At 41.2% G+C, this 25,011-nt stretch overlaps 1 protein-coding gene across 3 annotated transcripts; it reads right to left on the reverse strand.

Annotated features, from left to right (window-relative positions):
• Positions 1-696: 696 nt before the first annotated feature.
• Atp1b4 (ATPase Na+/K+ transporting family member beta 4) lies at positions 697-19,116 on the reverse strand. 3 transcript variants are annotated; one of them, XM_026379561.2, is made up of 8 exons: positions 18,965-19,116; positions 14,814-15,066; positions 11,052-11,180; positions 10,686-10,790; positions 7,332-7,528; positions 6,374-6,430; positions 3,973-4,068; positions 697-3,269 (listed from the first exon to the last, which is right to left on the reverse strand). In XM_026379561.2, exons 1-8 carry the CDS (start codon positions 19,025-19,027, stop codon positions 3,108-3,110), a joined length of 1,062 nt encoding a protein of 353 aa, XP_026235346.1. In that variant the 5' UTR covers positions 19,028-19,116; the 3' UTR covers positions 697-3,107. The 3 variants fall into 3 exon arrangements, with proteins under 3 accessions (XP_026235346.1, XP_026235347.1, XP_026235345.1); XM_026379562.2 differs by having other exon boundaries at positions 7,332-7,480; positions 14,802-15,066; XM_026379560.2 differs by having other exon boundaries at positions 14,802-15,066.
• Between the last annotated feature and the right edge of the window lie 5,895 nt (positions 19,117-25,011).

A 25,011-nucleotide genomic window follows, 5' to 3' on the forward strand; every position in this document is an offset into this window, starting at 1 on the left:
CATTTGAAAATAGTATTTCTCATTGACGATCAAGTACAACCAAGTACCTTGCAAGAGATGGTATACAAATCAAATTCTGATACAGTGCAATATGGGAGTCTATTTAAATTAATTAGAAGTTTATTGAACAGTTAGAATCTAACATTAATGAATATATTCATTAATCCAGTTCTGTATAAAAAAGCAATTTTTCATGTCCTAGCTGACAAACTATCTTAGTACTCAATTACTTTTAAATTGTGGACATGATTGAATTCATTGAATGAGAAATACTATATGACAAAAGATTCATAATTCCTTGTCTAATAGTCAACATATTTAACAGGATAATGTATTATGTATAAAATATAGCACCAGAAGTTGAATTCCCGTGAAATGTCAACTATTTTAACTCAAATTTGACATATGTTTCAAAATGCTTAGGATATCATTCATTGATTTTTAAAAAGATGGTACTTCCTGGTAAGCAGCAGCTCAGAGTAGAAAGAGCACTGGACCTGGAGTCAGATGCAATGCAAGTTGTTTACTCTAAATGCTCTCTAATATTCTTTCCAGATTTAATGTTCTATTTTCTTTTATTACTGAATCTTGAGTTCCATTGAGATACTTTTTAAATGGTGTTAAGTTGTTGTGTTTTACCTTTTATTCTTATTTTTAAAGGTAAACTTTGAACATTGAATTTGTTGTAGAAATGGGTTGAGAGGAGATAGTTTCCTGGTTTGGGTTTTTTTTTTTCCTCTATATATCTGTTGTTGTGTATGTCTTGTATCACTTGTTAATAGTGGTCAGTCCTCCTCTACTCTGTTAATAAAACTTGGAAAGTGTCTGGGAAGGAGATTCTGAAGAGCAATAGCAGTCCTTTCTGCCGCAAAGCCAAGAGAAATCACTATGTTAGGGATGAAATTGGTGTAGTATGTTTACATAACTGGCTCAAATTCCTAAGATTAAATAGCTTAGGATTTCTTAAGTGAGTTCACTTAACCAAATGTTGTTTTTGTTCTCAACTTTCCTTCTCTCCAACTTTACATGTGTTTGTATCTCCACATCAATGTCTGACCAAGAGAAACCACAAACCTAAAATGTCCAAAACTGATCTCAACAACTTCCTCTCTAAACCTGCTTCTCTCTTATACTCAGTCTTGATCAACAACATCACCGTCTCACTGGTTTTAGCCAAGCTCAGAAACTTGGGGTCATTTTTTGTTCCTTCTCCCCATTCCCTGAATGGGTCCTGCTCCAATCTACCCTTTATGTTGTGATTACCCAAGTGCTCTTCCTAAATTGCAAATGTGATCATGGAGCTTTCCTGATAAAAATGCTTTAAAGACTATTTTACACCTACTGAATAATATTCAAAGTCTCTGAACACCTCTCTAGCTCAATCTCCTGCCACTCCCTGCCATTTCCTTCTGATCTCTTTATAGTCCAATTTACAGTGACCAAAACATGAGATGGGGGCTGGGGATGTGGCTCAAGCGGTAGCGTGCTCGCCTGGCATGCGTGCGGCCCGGGTTCGATCCTCAGCACCACATACCAATAAAGATGTTGTGTCCGCCGAAAAACTAAAAGATAAATATTAAAAAAATTCTCTCTCTTTAAAAAAAATAAAAATAAAAATAAAAAAAAGATGTTGTGTCCACCGAAAACAGAAAAATACATAAAAAAAAAAAAAAACATGAGATGGTCTTTTCATGATTGTGGCTTTGCATGTGAAACTTCCTTCTACTTCTCACCTGGAGATAGTTCTTTTTCCTCATGTTCCCCATAACATTTCCACATACTCATTTTATAACTCTTGTTACACTGTCTCATAATTCATTTTCTACTTGCTTGTCTTCACTACCAGACTGCCAGTTCCCTGTTTTGGGAGAAAGTAAACATTGTAGAGGAGATTCACATGCTGGATGCTTCTAAGTGGCATTTAAGCTTGCTTTGGACCCTGAGACACTAATGATATTTTCCCCTGCCTTCTCTCTTTGTCCCAGCTCTCCCCCTGGTGGAGGTGTTAAGCAGCAATGGAATGGTCACATGGCCAAAGATAAGACAAGGGAATTGGCTCATCCACAACATGGATGAACATCTGCCTCATGTCATTTTAAAAGTAAACCTAAAACTGGCTAATGAGCCTTGGCTTCAGGGTGGCCTGACAGGATCTTTCTGTCTTGCCATGTATGTCAATTCCCAGAGCTGATTTCAATTCCCAGGGCTGTAGTTGGGAATCAACAAACCCATCCTTGATGGTCTCAAAGAATATCTTACTACTGTCAAGCAAATAGCCCAAGAAGAATTAGTTGATGGAGATATTCCATGTTTTCTCCTCTGCCTGGAGCTCAGCCAAACATATTTTCAGGAATGTATGCCTTTGGACAATTATACCATAGAGCATGGAATCAACCACCAATTGCATCCATATGCTAAGTGTTCTCCCCAATTGCAGTGGGTCCCACCTCCCAAAAAAAGTCCCACAAAAGGTCTTCTCGATCCCAGAACAATATCCAGTTATTACTGCTTTCTATCCCAGTTGAAGATAACCTAGTTTTGAATCAGTATTTAGTTGCCTGTGAGAGTCAGTTTCTCATGCACCCCTGGATACGGAGTTCTATAGATATAGTGGCCCTAGGTGTAATTTGGGTTGGTCTAAGTGGTGATTCCCAAGTTAAAACTTTGCCAGGCATATAAAAAAGAGAGCAAATTAGATTATCAGCCTGGTGGGGGGAGGGGATCTCACCTTTAAAACCAACTGAATTTTGGGAAACATGATGAATTTATAAGCATTGTAGACATTCTCCTGAACATGGCTACTAGGAATTTATCAGATACTATGTTTACACTACAGTGAGGTTTCTAACAGCAAGAATGAGTTTTGTATTAGGTGGAGGGAAAGCAAATTAATATGCTCTATTTGTCATCAGGAGAGACTACCTTTAAAAAATCAAATAGCTCCCACAATATCACTTCATACATATATCAAAGGCAAGGAAAGATGACCTGCTATCTTAGGCATCCATCTGGCTGTGTCCTAACTGAAGAATAAGAATTCAGGTGCTACCAGGAATAACATGAAATAAAACAGGAATAGAACTGGTGGGAGTGGCCCCCTGGAGTTCTTAGGTTTCTATGTTCAGGGTAAAGATTACCCTACCCACAAAACGATCATTAATGACATCATTTATGATGCCTTTGCCCTTCAGTTGGCACTGCACAGGCACCTCTTGGTTCTTCACCACGTCTGTAAAGTGCATTGCTACCAGTGGGGAGGTGTAGTTAACCTGTAAGGGAAAGAACAATTAATTTTAAGTGGGGGGAGTTAGTAGAAGGGGAATGATCAGATATTTAGTACAGGATGGGTACTGAGTAAATCTCATGATGCCAAGTCACAAATGGCTACAACTGACATGCTTTCCCTGCCTTAGGAAAGTGTGGGGAAATTACACATTTCTCTCATAAGTCACTGTCAGGTGTCTGATTGTCCTCTGGGGAAAACCAATTCTTGACTCGAATGATTTGATTTTCTGGGTATCAGACCATGAATCAGACCATAACTAATATCCATCAAGTCCCTGTGCTGGAGATGAAGCCATCTCTGCCCCCAAGGCTTCAAATGGGAGAAACAAAGAAGTGTGGTTATTTGGGCATGATTAAGCACAATGGTGTCTTAATTTGTCTGCTCCTGGCTCTGTCACTAATTAGCTGTGTAACCTTAGGCAAGTCACTTCCTCTCTCTGAACCCCAATTTTCCCATCTGAAATCTGAAGTGGTTACACTACACAATATATGAGTTTTTTTTTCAGATATGGAATGTCATGTATTTGTGATATGAACTTGTAGAGGGAGTTCCTGGTTATGGACCTCAGCTATTCACCAGTCTGTTACTACCTGTTGCTCCCTAATTCTAATAAATCCCAGACAGCTCTTCCTTTGTATCTGAGCCCTTTTTGACCACAAAGAAGGAAAGGGATACAGCTTACTTACGTGAGTCAGTTTGCCGTAGTAAGGGTAGTAGCGAAGGTCAAAAGAAGCCGACTCTGGGTAGTAATTGATGGATCTGATGTCATTTTCATCACCTCTCTGTAAGCAAAAGCAGGTATACATGGGATGCTAGATTATAAAGTGGATTGGAGTCTGGGCCAAAGGGATTTATGTCCCAGGTGAAATTACTGTGTGACCCATAATCAAGTGTCCCAGAAAGATTGCAAAAGAATGGGGCAGAGGTCTCTCCTGACCTATCCACAGAGGACCATTTCCAGAGAATGGCTTCCCTTGGCTTTTCAAGTTCAAAGAATATTGAACAGAAGGCCTGGGATGAGGAGGCTGAAGGCACTCCATGTGGCTCTGTTCTTGCTTTTAGAGGACTCAAACAAAAAGGTTTCAAAGGCTCTTAGTACCTGATGCTGCTCTGGAAAGAAAGTCTACCACTCTATCCCTTCTCTAAAGAGTCACACTGGAAAAAAAAAAAAAAGAGTCACACTGGGCTTGGCAACCAGTCTTGACTTTGGAGCTGAGGAAGTTATAAATTGGAACACATTTATTAAATCTTACTCCACAACTTGTACATTGCAAGCTTGGTTCTATGATTCTTGGTTCTTGGAATCAGATCAGAGAACACAGAAACCCAATGCATAGGCACACAGCCTTCATTTGGCTTATCTAACCTTATGTCTCTGATCACATTCTCTGTAGTGCTTAATTATAGGAGGTAGAGTCAGGAGGATGGAAGTAGAGAGAAGTAGGTAATGGAAATAATTAAACAGGGCTACTCTTATCATAACATGTCAGGTAGGGGGCTGCCCATCTGCCTATACATTAGGCTTACCCTAAATAGCAGAGGTCTGGGGGATAATATGAACAAATAGCGCATCACTACTAGTGAATTACTCACTAGGGTCATATGATTACTTCTTCCAGCATACTATAATTATCCTTGGTATAAACTGAGGTCTTCATAATTTATTCTAGTCATTACTTCATCCTGCTCGATTTCCACAAGTGGATGTGGATTTGACCAGTATTGATTGTTATAGAATGTATAGAGACTCTTAATATTTCTTTTTTTAAAAATATAGTTCTTAGCAAGGTTTGATGTAAGCTAAAAACAAATGAACAACTTCCATTTGGGAACTTGGTTCAATTAATAAGCTGGTTTAAGGGCTGGAGTTTATCTCAGTGGAAAGCACTTGCCTAGTGTGCTCAAGGTCCTGGGCTCCATCTTCAGCACAGAAAAAAAGAATGCTAATTTAAGTCTGCATTGGTCTTTATGATTTACTTATATATTCTTCTAAAAGCAGTAAAATTTATTTTTCATGAATCGCCTGTGGAATCAATTCCACTAGTTGGTAGTAACACCTCACATGTGTAACTATTTACACACACGTGCATACATTTGAACAGAATGAATGTCCTTCCTACTTTGTTCACCAGGCAAATACTGCCTGACCTTTCGAAGCTCATCTTCAGCAATACCACCTCCCACCTGGAACTGACCTTCCTCTCTTAAATGTCCCCACTGTACTTTTCATTGTACCTGTGATACTTCATTGTCTGGATTTCAGTACCCAGCACCTAGTGAAATACTGCATTTGGCAATCAATACATGCTTGCCAAATGTGGGATATTGGCTGGATAAATACTGTCTTTTGCTGTTTTCTCACCTGCCACCATGAAGAGTGGAGTTTTGAGTTTTACTTCTAGTACTGAGAATGGGATTACCTGGCCACTCATATTTGCCAGACAACTGTCCAAGGCTGGGAGAGCAGTTGATGTCACTTTACAGGAGGAAGCTACTACCAGTTTAAGAAGCAAATCCAAGATCTAGGGCTTTTTCTTACAAAGGAGCTAATTGGTGCAGATGAGATAGGAGTTAATGGTCCAGTTAATTAGCATATTAATGAAGTTCTGTTTATACTTCCCTTGTAGTCATTTGTTATTGCAACACCCAGTGCCACTGGTCATTGCTGCAAAATGTGAAATTCAGTTTTAAAATCAGGGACTAATGACTCTAATGAAAGCTGTTTGTTTAGTTCAAAGAAACAAGTAATTAGAGCTAAAAGCAAAAGTGTAAACAGAATTCCAATTAATGACTTGGCACATTATTGTTCCCTGCTGTGGCTCCTAGCTGAGGTTCAGTCTTTGGCTTTCACAGGTATAAATCATGACACACCGACTCTCTCTTACAGACACATATGCACTGCACACACATGCTTTGAATGCTTTCCAGAAAAAGGAAGACCTGAAGACACTAATAGAGGTATAGTTATGAAAAATATGAACACTTTCCCTAACATGCACTATCCCTGTGTAAGTGCATGGAAGGGCTCAACTACTTTTTTGGATGAAATAGATGTGCTAACAATGCTTACTCAAAAGGACACTTTACCTGAACCTTGCAGGAAACTTTCACGGGATCTCCAAGCTCAGGACGAAAGCCTACAATCTAGCAAAACCAAATAAACAAAAACAAACAACAACAGAAAATAGTAGTTTTAAAAAACAGATTTAACAGTAAAAAATGAGGCTTTTCTAAACCCCCATTGAGTTATCTTTCCTCTGGCATAAACTACATCTACTTTGCCCCGTCAGATATGTCATGAATAGTGGAAAAGGCTGAACATCTTCAGAGTGGATCAGCCCAGCTGACTCCATGTTGTATTTGTGCCTGAGGGAAAATTGCAGATAACCATAAAGATGTAAAGAACTTTCTGGTTCCAAAAGGAGTGTGCTGGGTAAGGTTCTGCCACATCTAGGGTATGACAAGAGAACGGGAAAATGCATTTTTTTCAATGATACAAGAACCATCCCCGCCACACCCCCATTTCAATCCTCTGTTCCAAACATCTCAGGACTCTATTCTTGACAGAGGCCATCAATGGGGCAGGTTTAAGAGTGGGTTTGAGATGTGGCAATAGGAACTGTTCAGGGAGAGAAAGGAACTGATAGCTTCGACTGTTTGGTTGCATTTCTGATGCTGTTGATAAGAATGGCCAGACTTTGTTTATTTTCCCATTCCCCTCACAACCTCTTATATGTAATTTTGTATAACAATGAGGGTCTCCCTCCATTTCCATGCAATTTCCCTTTTCTCTCCCTTTCCCTCCCACCTCATGTATCTGTTTAATGTTAATCTTTTCTTCCTGCTTTTCCTCCCTGCTCTGTTCTAATGTATGAAATATGATATGTCAAGAGCTTTGTAATGTTTTGAACAACCAATAAAAAAAAAAAAGAATGGCCAGACTTGCAGTGCTTAAGTAAAGACCAGAGCCCAAAACAAATAGTGTTCAGAGCCCTTCTACACAGCTCATTCACTTATCAACAACAGATATCAGGGGTTAATATACCCGGTTCATCTTTAGGAGGATGCAAGGCTGTCCAGTAGAATATCCAAAAGTAGGGTCCTCCAGACCAGAGCAGTTCTTTAGGAAGGAGCGCTTAAATTGGCAGGCCTTCTTGTCCTCATCCTCATCGCCATCTTGAATGAAGTACTGCCCTGGAGGACAATCTACATTCATTTCCTCTTGAAGACTGTCATTATAACCTAAAGCACATGTGGGTGGCAAAGGGTGGTGTTAGACAAGTGCTACAAGGAAAGGCCATGCTTTTAGTCCTCTCTCCCTAATTTCTTTTCTCTACCTTGCTTATCCCCCTCTGAAAACCCAAGTCTACTGTAATTCTTCTGACCTGCCATGAGCTGCCCAAAGGCCTTCATCAGCACTATCCCTGGGCAGGTGGGATGTGTGGCTTCCTGGCTAGCCACCTCAGCCCACTTGATTGCCTGCTCCCTTTGTTTCTCATTTGCTTAGAATTTCTGGATATCTATCTCAGGGTCGCATGTTGGCCACATGATAACTTTTCTCTATTTCTTTCCATACATTGTAAACTTGAAGGGCTAGCTTCTCTACTTCTGGGAGAAGAATGGGTATATAGTTGGTAGATTTTGGAAGACGGACTGAGTTGTGAAAAGGCATGGCACATACAAGGAGGCTAAGTTCCTAGGTTAAATTTCCTTAAATTCAGCCTAGGAAATGTCTCCTTTCAAGGTCAATGAGAGGTACCTGATATAAGAGAGTGAGAATTATGTGTTGTGGAACAGAAGGAACATGAAAGAAGAGGAAGAGAAGGAGGAGGAGAAGGAGGAGGAGAAAATAAATCAGCTTCTCTTTTTTAACAGTGGGAAGGTAGCACTGCAAAATAAGAGCTTAGGTTGAAGATAGAAACCAGTGACAACCATAGGGTCTCCACTGAGAAGGTGAAGGGGTGAGATCTTGTCTCCTGAGACCTGAGACACCTAGGATAGTGTCCCTTTGCATTGGATGGAATGTAATAGGTGTCCAAGAAATACACATAAGGGAAGAGAGCTATGTGTTCACTCTTTCAACTACCAGATACTAGGAAAATAGGCTTTGCAAATCACTGCATTATTTCCAATTTGGTTCTAACTGATGGAACCAAGTTAATCCTGTTAGACGAAGCCCCCATGTATTCATGTTCAAAGTAGCACAGTTTTTCAAAGGAGATTGTGCAGTTATGAGCCACCAGAGGCAAAACTCAAAATGAAATGCTGGATCCATATCTAGACAGGTTGTGACTTGGGTTTGATATTACTAAGAGACAACTGGGAATTTTAAATCTATTCCAATTATGGCTATGCCTTTATTTTTCTCTGACAATGCTACATTAAATTCAAGTCTTTGTTTTGCTCTTTTTTTTTTTTAGGAACAGGAGCTATGCTCAAATAATAACTTTCTAAATAGAAACTGCAATCATGTGCTCATTGTTTCTCTTGAGGTAGTTCCATTAAAAATAATGTGACATGGGCATGACCCTTATTGCAAAATCTCAGTCCTCATGAGAATGAAACTGATACTCTGGGATGTCTATTTCAGAGATGTGTTCCTTTTTAGCAGGACATATTATCTACTCTTAGGAACAAAACCCCCAATACTTATCCTAACATTCCCTGCCTCCATCATCAGGTCACAATTGGTATTTTTCCATTTACTAGCTTCTCGTCAGCTAGTAAATGGGTTTCCTCAGCAGAGATTCTGGCGATATACATATTTGCAATACATATACATATTTGCAATCACAAGCATTTTGAAAGAAAAGAAGATATTGTGCTAGCTATGATGCCCAAAACATTTTTGTGGCTAAGAATGGAACTATATGGACTCAGAAAGAACCCAGCCCCCTTCATTCTATAGGTAAAGAACCTGAAGCTCAGTTTTACCCAAAATAACACCTGAGCATTATTGCTACAAAGCTAAGTTTTCAACTCCTGGTCAGATGGTAACAGCGTAGAGTTGTGAAAAACATATAGATCACCTGCAGATTCTGTTAAAATGCAGATTCTGATTCAGTAACTCTGTGGTGGGACCAGGCCTTTCTAAGAGTCCCAAGCAATGCCCATGCTTCAGATCCCTGGAAAACCCTTTTGAGTTTCAAGGGCATCAAAACATGTTGGTTCAATCACTGGCTCTACTTCTAGGAGATTTTGATCGAGTTACTTCCCCTTTCTGAGTCTCAATGCACTCATTTGTAAAACAAGGACAGTGGACTCTATTATGCAGGGTTAAAGTTGAATGACAAAATTCATTTATTTCAAATAACACTTCATGGTACATAAAATTGTTATCCTCCTAATTCAGTGTACATTCTTCTAGGCACCCTCATCCCCCACTTTAGCCAGACCAGATCAACCAAACCAGTTTGACGAACTTTTTTTCTATGAAGATTGGGAGCAGCAACACAAACTCTATTGGGCTCCTCGGACAGTTGGGTAAATACAGAACCTGGGTTCTCTGGATTTAACTTTAACCAAGCTGCTACAACCTCAACTTTTACCATGTGTTAGAACTCCCACAAAGCCATTATTTTGTCCCTGAAATTGTGTCTGATAACATAGAGATAGGCATCTTCAAATATTTGAGATCAAAATACTGGAGTGATGCCACCCAGAAATTATTCCTCTGACTCCTTTTTGGAATGCTGCTAAAGACACTTGTTTTCTCCCTTCTAGACAGCCCATCTCCAATAAACAAATTCTCTTACCATGAGAAAGCATAGGAGACAGGAATTCTCCAGCTCTAAAGAACATTTTCCTTTACTCCTCCTCACTATCTCCCTCCTGATTTTTTTTTTTTTTCAGTGCTTGGGACGAAACCCAGGGCTCAGTGGTACATGCTAGGCAAGCACTGTACCACTGAGCTACACCCCAGTCATTTTAACTTTTTTTTTAAATTTTGAGACAGGGTCTCACTAAATTGCTGAGGCTGACCTCAAACTTGTGGTCATCCCGCCTCAGCCTCATGAGTTGCTGGGATTACAGGTATGTGCCACCATGCCCAACTCTGAGTCACCTTTTATAAGTAATCACTACTAACCACCTGGATATGCTTAGGACTTAACTAGGTTCTGTTTAGTGTTCATGAACATAAAGCATATTTTCTGCCTCAAAGAGCTTATTGTCTAGCTGCGGAATTGACCTGTGTGCTCTCAAAGCAACATATATCATACACTAGAGCAGTTTCAATAGTATGAAGGGTGCTGAGGGGGAATGTAAAGTAAGGAAAGACCATGATAGACTGGGGTTGGTTAGTAAGCCTGGAATTTCTGGGTTAGGTGAATTTCGAATTATGAATTCCCACTCATCATCTTTCAAGAGAGTTTTCTGTTATTCAGAGGAGTTTACTTACCCTGAAGAAAGCCATTTAAGCTAATCACATAATGCTGCCAAGTGTCAGGTTCAGAAACGTTGAAGTTGAAGTTAAGGCTATGGGCGAAGGGTCTGATCATAACTCCTGGCAATGAAAACAGGTCTTGGATATATTAACCCATTCTTGGATAATTTTTTTGTATTGATTCCCATGAAACCATTTCCCCCCAGGCAATCAAAATGAAAAGGATCATAATTTGCCAAGTACCATTTTACTTTTACTCTTAATAATTGAATCTCTAAGTCATTACCGGGAAGAACCAAAGTTAATTGAGGCTGAACATGCTGTGCAAGCGGATTTCTGTCCAGCGAGTCCTGACAACATAGGGCATTTGGGCACACTCACCAGGAGGCTTCATCCGCTCAGTGAAGGTTGGCATGTAAGGAGTGATGGTCAAAAATAGTGTATACATGCAGAGGGTGATCACAGCAGCCAGGGAGGCATAGAAGAAGAAGTAAATGACTAAAACCAGGCCTGCAGAGCAATTAAAAATGACAGTGGTCAGTGCTCACCAACAAGCCTTGCCTCCCCACTTTGAACTCATGATCCAGAACCAACCCAAACATGAGATGGCTTTTTTTTTAATTCCCCAGATTCTGTATGTCCTTGCTTATTCAGATTTTACCAATCTGGAACCGGTGAGGATTTTGCCAGGAGTCCGACTGCAGTTTACCTTCATAGTGTCTCCAGATGGAAGGGCTTGCTGGGCACATGATGACCATAAACAAGATTACAGGGAGTGGAGTTTAAAGTACTGCAGAGGGCAAATTGCTTGAGAGTCCTCTGGGCAACAGCTGATGTCCTAAGTACAAATCATTCTTCACTATTCATTAAAGCAGATGCCCTGAAGTGTCCTAGCAGCTTGGTTCCAGTGATTATATGTATTTGCAAGTGATGAAAACAGCATTTCCTTTCACAGCATTTCAAAGTTTTGATTAATTTCCATTGGACTTGCCGCTAATCAAGGCAAAGTGAGGTTTTATACTAATTATTTCAAATCTTATTCATCTTTAGCAAAGTTTAAGTGGCTTTGCTTTTCAAAATTAAAAAAAAAAAAAACTAACATAGGGTGGGGAAGGGAGGAGAAGGAAACAGTATTTAATCACTGACACTTGCTGTCCGTGAACTTGGGCAAATTATAGAACCTCTCTGTACCCATTGTTCTCCACAGGTAAAATGAGGATAAGATTAGCACCTACTTTATCTCCTTATCTATATCCCTAACAATATCTGAAATTCAGCCTTTCTTACATCCTAACCTGACTATATAACTTTCCAGCTCTGTACTCTTGGATGTGCTATTCTCACTTCTCTGGGCCTCAATTTCCTTATCTGCAAAATAAGGATAATAATAGCACTTAGTTCTTAGCATTAAATAATGCATACAAACAGTATAGTACAGAGCCTGACAGATACTAAGTGTTCTATAAATGGCAGTCATCATTATGATAGGCCCAACTGAATCATGAACCAGAAACTAGAACAAACCACATAACTTTGCTATACTCCAAACTGAATTCAAATGTTTAATTTTTAAATGGAACCCTAAGCTAAATAAAATTAACTGTGAGAGAAAGAAAGAGGGGTGGGGTGGGGAGAAGAACCCTGAGTAGTCAAACTAGAAATGGAAATTACCCTTTATGTTTTATAAAATGAACTAAAGCAGAACTGGAACATGAGCACATTGATTCAGTTGGAGTCCCTGGAGAAGAAACAACAGTGCCAGTGTGCCTGTGATACTTGGCTGTTGCCCACAGGCTACCCTAATGGGATGTACCCTGTGCTTCCTCCTCCATTCCTCCACCCCCATCCCCATTTTCGGAATGAATCAACAGCAGGAGCCATCTCAGAAGAGCCCATCTGGTCCTGAGTCCCCTTCAGGGACTTGTTCATTGTTGCAATTCATGAAAATAGTATGATATTCTGGCAAGAGAATGAACTCTGGTGTTTGAATCCCAGCACTGCCACTTGGTTACTATATGACTTTAGATATGTTACTTACCCTCTCTAAGCCTCAGTTTCTGCATCTGTAAAATGGGGATAATAATATTACTACCTCAGATGATTCTTGTCAGTATCTAATAAATAACATATAGGTCCTAAGAATACAGGTTGCCCAGCTACCAAAGGAAAAACCCAGAGTATATTAATAGGCTGGGTGAATATGTTGAACATGCTGATGTCCACGCTGGAACAGGGTTAGTAAATGCTCAAGTGGACATCCAGTTCTCAGGAAAGAGGGCAGCAAGGCATGTGCTTTATAGTCTAAGCATTAATATTGCCGTTTGCCTTTGCCTACGAGTAGCTTAACAGAAGAAGCTGGATTTACTGGGCTCCCCTTAGACCTGCTACCCCGGCGTCTGGCTAGGGCCTACTGTGCAGCGTCTCTACTGCCATATCTTCTCTAGGTACTCGAAACTTCTTCCCTCATCCCCACTTATTGGTCTTGGGTTATCTTCCACAGGAACAATTTAGATCAACTGGTGAAGTTCCAGCAGCTGGCTGTTTAGGGGTTAAAGCATGGTTCCTCCTCCCAGAATCACACTTGCATTTCACATGGCCTGTTTTCCAGTCGTCTTTAGGCATGAGAGAAACAGCTGTGTCCCTTTGCAGCCCCAGTGAGTGTCCAGCATTTGTCTGCAGGTTCCAGAATGTTGGAATGTCTGTATAATGGTACATTTGTTCCAGTTGAGTTTGAGGGATGGGCAGGGGTGGAGCTGGGAACTGAGGAGGGGTGACTGGGAGCTGGGTGTTGTTCAGAGCCGCACACCTGCTATTCCTAATTCCGGGAAGCAGGGCTGGCTATTTTACCCTCACTACGCTGAATTAGCCACATTAAATACAAAAGAGAGAATTCTCAGTCACAGGGGCCTTTGGAAGGCATGGCCACCAACCTCAGCAAGCTAGACCCTTGGCATAATAAGAGGACTCTTATTTCATTCATGGCGTCCTCTATTTTTTTTTTTTTTTCTCTTGTGGATTAACTGAGTTCCAAACCAGCAACTTCTCTGCTTCTGGGTTGTGTAGAGTGTAGCAAGTGTGAATTTTACTACAGGCAAAAATCTCCTGAGGAGAAGGTCCAGCAATAATAGTTTAAGTGAGTAGTACCCCAGGAAGCAGTGCTGGGGAGGTTGTGAAGTAAAAATAGTGGGATCATGTGACAAAAAAGAAAAGCTAAGGAACAAAATTCTGCTGTTGAGCAAACAGCATGGAAGCTCAGCCCTAATCTTTGGTAATGATTCTGTTCAATCTAATTCCCCTGTGTCTACCATGGGAGAATAAAGCACTCCCAAGCTGAGGCCAGGGACAGGCATCTTAGTTCTTCTTCTCTGACATTACGAGGTGAAGTGATAAGGCTTTATAAACCTTTGATCAGGCTGGGCGTAGTGGCACATGCCTGTAATCCCAGCGGCTCTGGAGGCTGAGGCAGGAGGATTGAAAGTTCAAAGCCAGCTTCAGCAATTTAGCGAGGTGCTAAGCCACTCAGCAAGACTCTGTCTCAAAATAAAATATAAAAAAGGGCTGGGGATGTGGCTCAGTGGTCAAGTGCCCCTGAGTTCAATCCCCAGTACCAATAAATAAATAAGCCCTTGATCAGGTTAACAGAGACTTGGGTCATATCCTAGAAATAGGTCTTCTGCATAGTACTTTAAACTTTACAATTTTAGCATTTTATTGGAGTAACACGCTGATCCTGTGAGAAAGACAAGGCAGGGATTGTTTGCTTCATTTGGCAAGTGGGGAGACTGAGGCTAAGAGAAGGTAAATGATGAGCCCAATGTCACATGGATAGAAAATGACAGGGCTGGGACTTTTAAAAAATCCTATGCTTTTTCAACTCATTTTCACTGTCTCTTTGCATTGCATATTAAGCCCAGTGGATTTCAGTTACACAATCAAGTTTGTTCATCTATTTGGAATTTGTTTTGCTGGATCTATCCACAGTCCAGACATTTCCTTAGGTATCAGTGCTTTTATGTGAAATGTTAAGAAAACTTTGCAAACAAGTCCATCCAGTGTATGGTAAAGAAGTCCTGGATACCACACCAAAAGCGAAGGACACCAGACTGGGGCATTGGGACAAATGGGACTTACTCCAACTCTGACCTGTTCGGGCCAGAGACATCCTTCTCTCCGGGTCCCACAGGTATTCATTCATGATCTGCAATTTCCGCCACCAGGCATTGCCTGTTGGCTGACCCTGACCCTCTTCCTCCTCCTTTTCCTCCTCCTCCTCCTCCTCTTTCTCTTCCTCTTCTTCCTCCTCCTCCAAATCAGGCACCATCATCACCCGAGCCTCTTCTTCTGCTTCTTCTTCTTCATCTGCTAAGTAGTTCTGATTCACTTCATCCTGATCATCCTGGAACAGAGACAAAACAAAATCTCCTTTTTGAACAAAATTTCCAATGGCACATCCCATCAGCCAAAAATAAGTGGGAACAACTCAATATTTGAAAACACTTCAAATTTCCACTTCCCCCAAAACATCCATTGTTACAAGAGGTAGATTTTCTTTCTGTTCTTTTGGAGGAAATATCCTTTCTATGACCCATATTGAGTAAGTATTCTTTCCATAGAGGTATAAGTTTTATTCTCAGCTTTAGGCATTTCGGTTCTTCCCCTAGGACATCTCTTGTCAATATTTTGTCTCGGGGGCCTTGGCCTTACGCTTAACTTTGACCTGTCAGGAAAGAGTTGAGTTCACAGTGGAGAATGGAGTAGTCTTAGACATTTATGTCTATGATGGCAAATTCTCAGTCCTTGCCTGCTTTGTCCTAACACCCTGTACACTTTCAGCTGCTCAACCTCACCATCCCAAGTTGTTCCTAAAAATACCCTGGGACAGGCATCAAGAGAAGAAGCCAACTGCTATACCCCTCCTCAAACCTTGGACTGCCTTCCCAACAGAAACAAGAGATGGGGATTTATTTGCTACTTCTCTAACTACTGCCCTAGCTGGAACCCCTTCCTGCCTTAAGCTAGACAGACAGACAACCTGAGAGCTAGGGCCCCAACAGATAACTTTCCCAGTTCTACTCCTACCCCATAACCTAGGCAAAAAGCTGGGCACATAGGAAGTGACAATATGTATTTGTTGATTGACTGATTGCAGCCATTACTTAAGATATGAAATTGTAATCTTCTCTAAGTGGTTCTAAGAAACTTTAAAAAATACAAAGAAAGGAAAAAGAAAAACCCAGACTTCACCAAGTGGTGTTTCAAATGCCTTCCAGCCACAGGCTGGAAGCTTGTATCTTTGCTCTTTGGGAGTTTGCCAAGGCTCACTGCAGCAGCAGAAAATGAGGCCACCCTCCCTTTCTCTCTGCTGTCCAAGTCTGAAGACTGGCAGGGACTGTGCACCTGTTGGGGTTGGATATGTCAAATGCTAGAGGCCAGGGGCTCCTTGCTGCCCCCTCCCTGCCTGATTCCTCAAAGGCCACTTAGAGGGCACTCAGTTAAAAATGCTGCCTTTGGTGAGGGAATTCAGCAAATTGGATCATTCAAAATCAGCATAAGTGATAAAGAATGACAAGGCTCTACTCTCACCATTCAGTCTGCCCAGCACTATCTAGCTCTTGATTATAAGCACTCTTGAATTGCTCTCTAATTTGTTCAAATGTATAGCTCTATATCATACAGCATATCAAAACTGACAGGGACATCCAAGATTTGCTTGTCCATTTGAGGCCAAGAAAGGGGACAGGATCTGCCATACAGCAAATTCATAACAGAGTAGACAGTCTCAGAACCTGTGTCTTAATACTCTGGACAATGATGTTTCTTCTCCATCACATTAAGCATAAGTGCCTAGAGGTTGCTTAGCAGATTTATGAAGAATGATAATGTCCTGGGTTCTGTGTTCCCAAGAGATTGTAGGCACTTATGACCAAGGATTTCTGATTGTAATATGAATTCACAATATAAGGCTTAGGAAAATAAACTTCATCTGTCACTCAATGTTGAATGGATTAATAAATGGTCTTAAATCTCTTTCACTTGTGTGTGAACCTATTACACATTTGACCTTCCGAACTACATTTTGAGCAGCTAGGGGGAGGGTTTATATGTTCTAACTTCTTGCTGTCCATTCACAATGTGAAGCCCACAGCTATGTACCCAGTGAGTATTGATTAAATATCAATGATACCTGCCTGACTTAAGAGTCCTGATGTAGGACTCTGGGGAAATACACTCACAAAGCTTGTCACCTTAACCTCAGCAATCATGTGCACTAGAATGGGTAGTCATCAGAACCCCTAGAGTTTACTACACCTGAGAATCTTTGAGAATTTGAAATGTAATGTTTAATGTTTCATCATGGATGAATTTATATTCCCTTTATATTTTCAGAACAACTGTTTTTCTTGTTGCTTACATCTGCCTTCCACCTCTAGTCTATAGAGGAGACAGCTGGCCATGGCCTCAACCTGATCTTATTTGTAGGTATGAGCTCTCATGATAATCCTATTAAAATGGCTTGTCATTAAAGCCTTACCCTCCTGGGAAGAATTAATCTTCTCAGAGCTTACACCACAGATCTTATACCATCTGAGCCTTACTTTAGGAACCTCAAATATCTTTTTGATATTGTACACATTGTATAAGAGGAGCCTTCCCCAAAAGTTCGTCATTAATTAAATCCTGTGTAAAAATGTACTTTCATGCAACTATTTAACAAAATTTGGTAAAGAATCATTTGGTTATGAGAATGTTTACCCACAAGGTTCTGTTTTTTTTCAGTTTCCTAAAGTGGTGCTATCCCCATGTGATAGAGTATGTGAGTGTGCTGGGGTTTGGTAGTGGGTGTGTGCTGAAGCCATCATGTTTCCCTAAAAGGGAAGTCTGAAGGACAGGGGGTGGCTCCATTTTGAGCAATCTAAATATATGAACATATAAACAAATATATAAACATGACCAAGGATATGACCCAAAGGATAAATTTGTGCCCTGCATTGAGTAACACCCTGTAAACACTTGAGTGGTTGATTAATTTAAAAAGAGAAATTAAGCATACAACTACATCAAATAATTTTTAAATCTGATCAAGTATTATAGAGAGTAAGATCCTCTGATGTACTTAAAACCCAAGTAATTGAAATTATCCACAACTTTAGCAGCATTACATAAAAAAGAAGCCAAGTAAAGAATGGTTAGATATGTCCTATAGACCATGACTGCTCTGAGAGCTGGAAGGGACTTTGGGGATATCAAAAGAAAGATTGTAGTTAGAAAGCAAATGGGGACCCTGAGTAGTTGATGTGGGGTTAGAAGAAGTCATGTCTTCTTCTGGCTGTTGACAGTCTTCACTTAATTCCCTTGTTATATAAATGGTCATATCCAAATAAAGATGGATTATGTTTTGTTTCCTCCTGCGGCTCAGATCATAATCGTCTCTGAGGAAGACTTAAGAATATCCACCACCCCACCCCCCACCAAATGGGGCGTAAATTAATGATTTAGACCAAAGTAAATGCAGAGAAACTTTTGGATAAAATAATGCACCCTGGAGATAAATGGTGAAACCAAAGGTGTGTGTGTGTGTGTGAAGCAGGGTGCAGTGGCAGGCAAGGTGGTAAATGGGTAGTGGTGGATCAGGGGATAGGGAGTGGAAAGAGTATGAGGTTAGAAATGAAGAGACTCGTTCTCACTTTGGTTCCTCCACTAACTTGCAAGTCACTCTGCCATGCTGAGCCCCAGCAGCCTCCTTTACATAATGATGGTGTTCTGGAGAAATGGTATCTAGGATTCCTCTCAGCTCCTAACAAGGATTCTATGATTTTAGTTATAGTTTGGAATCTCTGCTTTAGAAAAAGAGCAGCTGGGGCCTAAGAAGCTACCACCCAAAGGGACTGAGACAGCTGGGTAGGCAGTGCCTTTCATTTCCTCTTCTCCTTCCCTTCTCTCTTGGCTAATTTTTTTTTGCACTATCAGAATGAAATCTCCACTCTCAGACTCCAAAAGGTCTGTTCAAAATCTAGGCTCCTAAGAAAAGAACTTTAGAAAGCCCTCTTATTCTCTGGCATCTTCCCCTTCCCTTATCTTTGTTCTACAGGAAGAGGGGCTTCCTCCTTCCATTTAGCAATTTAGGGTGCCCTGGAAGGTTGAGACTCACTGCTCCTTCTAGAAACCCTGCCTTTCCTTAAACTTCACTGTTTCTGCACATTCCAAGGAGAGGCAGCCTTAATCCAAGACCTATATAGCCCCCAACCCACCCTGTTAAAAAGTGGCAGCAAAATATTCTGCTCCCTGCGACTCACAAGTCTGAAGCGATAACCGTAAGGAAAGGCAGGAGCCCTTCTGGACCGGAGTTGCCTTCTCATAGCTGTTCTGTGGGCAAAGACGCCGCGGAGGCAGCAAGTGGGTCAGAGATCTGGAGCTTCTGCTGGTACAGGAGACACTGGTTGCTGGGGACACTTGGAGCCTGGTAAAAGTGAACCCTCCTGGCATGAGCCCTTCCCCAAAATAATCTAACATGCCCCTCTCTCATTGGTTGGCCCCTTCCCCGAATCAAAGGAAAGCCCTTATGGAAAAGCAAGCTCATCATTACAGGGAGGGGGAGATATTCTGGGTCACGAGGATGAGCAACTCACCCCCCCTTCGTGTGTCTTTCCACCCCTTGCTCTTCTCCAGCTCCTGAGATATAATGGGCCCAATGGAAATCTTAAGTCATATTCTTCTCAATTGAGAGTTGGCTATCAGTGTGTGCAGCGGGTGGGGCATTGGGTGGGAGTTGGGGGGTGAGGGGAGATGGCCAAGAATAACTTGCTTTTTTCATAAGGCTGATCTCATGCAAAAGGATCTAGGGTGTCAGGAAAGATTCCCTTTGCTCTCTCCCTCCCCCTCCCCATACACACTCTAAACCACCTACAATATTCCTTATTTGTGTCAATTCAGGAGCTCCCTAAAATGTGGATTATGCCTTCTGCTTTTAGAAGCAAGGCTTCTGCTTTACCTCTTCCTGACCCAAAGAGGGTCTTAGACATAAAAAAGCCTTTTTCTAGACCACATGTCGGAGTGGCCCCATCAGTCACTGCCCCTCATACACACACCCCTTGGAATCCTGGCCAAATTTCTGTAGTGGTTGAGATCTATATTTATCCCTTAGCATCAGGGCAGGGAACAAGCCAGAACTTTGCAGTGTCAGTTTCCCAGACATATGTAACTACTGAAGCCAACGTGGGATCCAACAAAAGAAAAATTAGTAGAAACAGCCAAGAACATTGTATAGCATTTTTGGTCTGTTTGGTCCATTCTGCTGGAGCCTGGGTGGTTAAAAGGCCTGGATGGAGTCTGTGATCCTTCATTCAAAATCACCCCCCATTATACTCAGGTGGCTGAGGATGTCACAGAAACTGAGATTCTGGACATATTAATAACCAAGAAAAATAGCACAATCACTTAAATTTAATAACTCTAAGTCTAGGCTATTCTGATGAAAATGGCTTCAATTGTGGTTAATTTTTTTAAAAAAGAGCTCCATTTACTATAACATTAGTAATCAGGACTATTCCTTAACCAAGTCTCCTCAAACTCTTCTTTCAAGAGAAAGAAACCACATACAAAAGGAGAAATTCATTCCTCTCTTTGGATTTTAATAAAAGCAAAATATATTCTACAGGATATGAGCTCTATCTGGTATGAGCTCTATCTCTTACACCTTTTCTACTCCAGTATTTTTGTGATTCCTGATGGCAAATATGAAAATTCTTTTTTAAATATATTTTATTAGTTATTGATGGACCTTTATTTATTTATTTGCTTATATGTGGTGCTGAGAATCGAACTCATTGCCTCACACATGCTAGGCAAGTGCTGAACCGATGAACCACAACCCCAGCCCCAAATATGAGAATTTTGAGGTCCTTGGAAGCCTCAAAATCAAACAAAGAATAAGTTAACTGGTCTTGTCTTACTAAGGCAGAAAAGAAAGCATGATCATGATAGTAACATTTTAAAAACCAAGAGTAGAGGGACTAATGGGGACTTGGAGTGACATGACTTCAGGTAACAAAATATTCTATTCTCCAGAATCTTTCATTCCCTAACATTCTGGGCAATTAAGTAATATATTAAATACTTAATATATTTGCAATGTATTTCTACTATAGTCCAGACGGCCTTCTGGAATGTCAGCTGTTGGGTGGGGTACAATAACCAAATCCCATAGGGTGCCAAAAACAAAAATCTGTATGAGTTCATGCTCAAAAGGCTCTAATTAAAGGAGAACTCATTCCTGCCAATTTTGAAAAAAGGCAATATGCTTAGCAGTGCAGCAGAATGGAGCCAGAAGTGGCCAATGGGGCAGCAAATGGAGCAGTGGCTACAAAAGTAAGAGAGGAAGGAGAAAAATGAAGCCTTGAATATGACAGCAGATTTAAAGACAAATTATCCAAGCCTCTAAAAGTACATGCCCATTCCTTGGGCACAAGTATTAGCTGCTTTTATAAGCACTTTGTCCTAGTTGCCTGCTCCAGTAAAACTATATGGTTGTGAGAGTAGCAAATGGGAACAGAAACAATCCTATAAACTGTTCCAGTTCTGTTCCCAGTGTTAGGAAGAGATGGTAATACCCTTCAGAGAATCTGACTTTACCATGAGATGGGCTAGTTCATGGCATCTGTTCTTGTGGGCTATTTCTACCAACGTGTGTGTGAACAGGAGCAGTGTGTCCCAGAATCATCAAAGAGCAGTTATGAATTTTCCTTACCTCAGGGATTGGCTACATCCTTGGGAAGACTCTGGGCATGTGCAGTGGAGCTTCAGAGTTGTTTGCCATTGGATTTACCCAGGTTTTGTTGAGTGCTTTCTAAAATCCCAGTCTCTTCTGGCATTAGTGACCTGTGGATTCTGAAGCCACTGGGTAAGGAAGCTCTGGGTCAGGTTAGGGCCTGTGGCTACCCATAAATGCTGCCCAGCAAAGGGTATCCTTTTCAAAGTGCATTGAGGAGGAAGAACTCACTTGGGATTACAAAGATCAGGGAAGGCTTCCTGGAATAGGCAGGATTTAGGCTGGCCCTTGAAGGGCAGTCCTTCAAGCTGGAACTGTTACTGCCTGACTTTGATGATGCCAATCTGGTCCCCAGTGCCCAAAGCTCCCCCTCCCGAACAGCTAGCCTCTGAATAGTGGCCAGCAGGCATAGCCAGCAGGATCACTGACTAAGGCCAGAGGGTTTCCTTGACCTGAATGGTCGTAGATAATGGCCCCAGATCCCTATTTCACTAGGTTCCAGGAAGAACCCTTAGCACATCACATTCCTGAGCAGTTTCCATCTGTCGAGTACAGTTGTAAAGTGAGAGATGCTTTCATTTCGAGGGATTGAAGGCCATGGGTTTGTGACTGTATAAGCTTAGACCCCTAGGGAAAAAATGAGGACTTGGGAAATTGTGAGGTCCTTGTGGAAATTCAAGCCTATTTCCAGTAGCTAAAAGGCACTAATGAGTATAATGCAGGCAAGAGACGTTGGTTCAAACAAACAACTAATTGGAATTAAGAGAAGAAGTGTGCAGAGGCCCGTAATGAATGGATATGCTAATTGGTCTTCTTTGCTAGCCCCTTGGGCTTTGGCTGTGACATAGACTAGCCTATTAGATGCCTGCTCTGTAATAGCTGCTGAATGCTGGGGCCCTTTATTGCCATGGTAACATTGATGTCTAGAGTCTAGCTGAGCCCCGGATCTCTTAATTTACTACTCAGGCGGCTACAATTCTTTGGGTTTTATTATTCTTCGTGCCCCGGGTGCCAGAGTGGCAGTGAATCATGCTTATTCATCCTCTGCACCACCCACAGTGTCTTTGAATAAGTCAGGGTGTCTCTTACTGTGTGTGATGAGCAGATTATTAAGTTAGAGCCTATTTCTGCCTTAGCTAGACCGGTGCCTCTCAGAAACCCAATGCACCCCTCCAACTGCTTACTTACCTGCTGCCTTAAATGGCTTTTGGCAAGCAGAATGATGGCACTGCAGTGGACCGACAGGGGCCCAGAAACCCAGAAGCCTTTGCTTGCTTGGTAGGCAGAGAAAAGCAGTGCAATATGGGGTGGTGGTGGTATCAACTGGGAGAATTAACCTTAGAAACACCATCAAAATGGAACAGTCAGGGGGAAGAACCATTGTAGCAGAAAGTCCTGACTGAGAACTGTGATGCTAGTTTTAGTTTCTCCAGGACAAGAAGGTTGAGCCTGTTTGGAAAAGGACATTCCTTGTTCTGAGTGATGCCAAAGGAAGGAAGCAGCCCCCAAAGGCCAAAACATATAGGAGAGATGGGTTTCACTTTATTTAATAAGACCCTTGTTTTAAAAGGCTGCCCAGAGAGACCAGCTGCCTCTGAAAGTTAGTAATCAGCTTGTCACTGGAGCTGCTCAAACTTTGGTATTGCAGTACAGAGATGCTCTAAGCATCCACTGTCAGGGGACAAGGAGGAGGATGGAGGGCTTTGCCAGATGACCTCTTAGTACTCTTCCAACCTTGAAATCTTTGTGTCTATATATAATGCTGTTTACTTTATCAAGACATATGCTAAACTTGGGTGATACTTTATATGTACATGTGCTTGGCTCAATAGCACATATGCTAAAATTGGGATGATACTCTGTGTATGTGTGTCTGTCTGTTTGTCTGCCTGTCTCCTGCATAAATGAAACTTTGCAACAGGTGCAGATATGTTTTCCTAATACCTCAGTCACTAAGAAATGGGCAAACTAAAGACACATTGTTCAATAAAGCTCCAAATTACAAATGGCTCTTTTGAGCAGAAGAGAGTCTTGGGGTTGTTGGTTTTTGTGGTTGGTTGGTTTGTTTTTTCATTTTACTGCAGCATTTGCAGCACTGCACTGGGCATTCTCATGGGAGAATCAGCAGACTACAGAGATAACTGTGGGCTACACAAAATTTGAGCACATTTAAAAGGCTTTTTTTTTTCCTGTTTGTTGGGGATGGAGGGTGTAGGATGAGGGTGAGAGGTCTTCTTGCGCCAGCTAGATTCTAAGAAGTAGAGTTTTTCCCTGTGACAACCTGGACAGAGAGCTGTAAATGTAAGGACAGTCAATCAAGTGTGCTAGGCACAGAAGGGGCTGTTAGGCAACACTGGTCTTTTTCCACCCAATTCTGCAAGCCTGTTTATTATCAAGCAGCTGCATTTTCCTGCACCGAGGACAGCGATATTAATCCAACCTGAACTCACTCTGGATTCAGCAAGCACTAGTCAGAAATCACAGTGGCTCTCAGCTGCCTCTTAAATCAAAGTCAAATTCATAAGCAAGACCTAAAGGTCTCTCCATCAGCAGCCCTGTTCAGTTATTCACTTGCTGTAAGACCACAGGAATGCCAATTGATTTCTCTGTTGCACCCTCTCCCCCACCCCCTTGAAAGGCCAGTATCTGATTCCTCACTCTCCAGAATGCTGTGGGCCTAGAAATATTTGGAAGGAAATGGCAAGAGAATTCTCAAGTCAGGTGGAATTATTGCTTATTAAAAATAATGGTGTAGGGCTGGGGTTGTGGCTCAGTGGTAGAGTGCTTGCCTGGCACGTGTGAGGCCCTGGGTTCGATCCTCAGCACCACATAAAAATAAATAAGTAAAATAAAGGTATTGTGTCCAACTACAACTAAACATAAATAAATAAAAATAAATTTTTAAAAAAAGAATAATGGTATAATGGTTTAAAGCATGTGCTCTATAATTAGAACTGGGTTTGAATCCAGTTTCCTATTAATAGCTCTGTGACCCTCACCTCTATAAGCCTCAGTTTTCCTATGTGTAAAATCATTAGGCTGGTATAAGGATCAAATGATTTAATTTATATAAAGTACCTGACCTACTTCACTCAATAAAGGTGATGATGATAATGATGATAATGATTATTAGCACTTTATCATTATGTGTTACATGGATGTTGTTAGTAAGGTAGCTCCCAGAACACATGACTTCTCAGGGCTCTTCTTTGTCAAGACAGCACTTAAATCAATGGATTCTAAAAACCATTTAGGGGAAAGCAGGATATTCATGCAGTCTCAAAGTATTACCCCAAAGATTATTATTTTCAAAGAAAAAAATGCACTTTTACAATAAAGAATCCAGCAGATACCACCTTAGCTAAGTGATCAATACAGCACCACTAATACCAAGGCAATGGATAATGATATATGGGCCACCTACTGTGATGCAGTGGGGCATCAACAACATTAATTCTGTATAGTCTTGCCAAAAATGTTTAATCTGAATGTAATCATGAGTAAACCACCAGAAAAATCCAGATTGCATTCAAGAAAACTGATCTAGATTCTTCAAATAAATCAGTATCATTGATT

Source organism: Urocitellus parryii, chromosome X, assembly GCF_045843805.1.
Source record: "Urocitellus parryii isolate mUroPar1 chromosome X, mUroPar1.hap1, whole genome shotgun sequence".
Classification (NCBI taxonomy): Eukaryota; Metazoa; Chordata; class Mammalia; order Rodentia; family Sciuridae; genus Urocitellus; species Urocitellus parryii.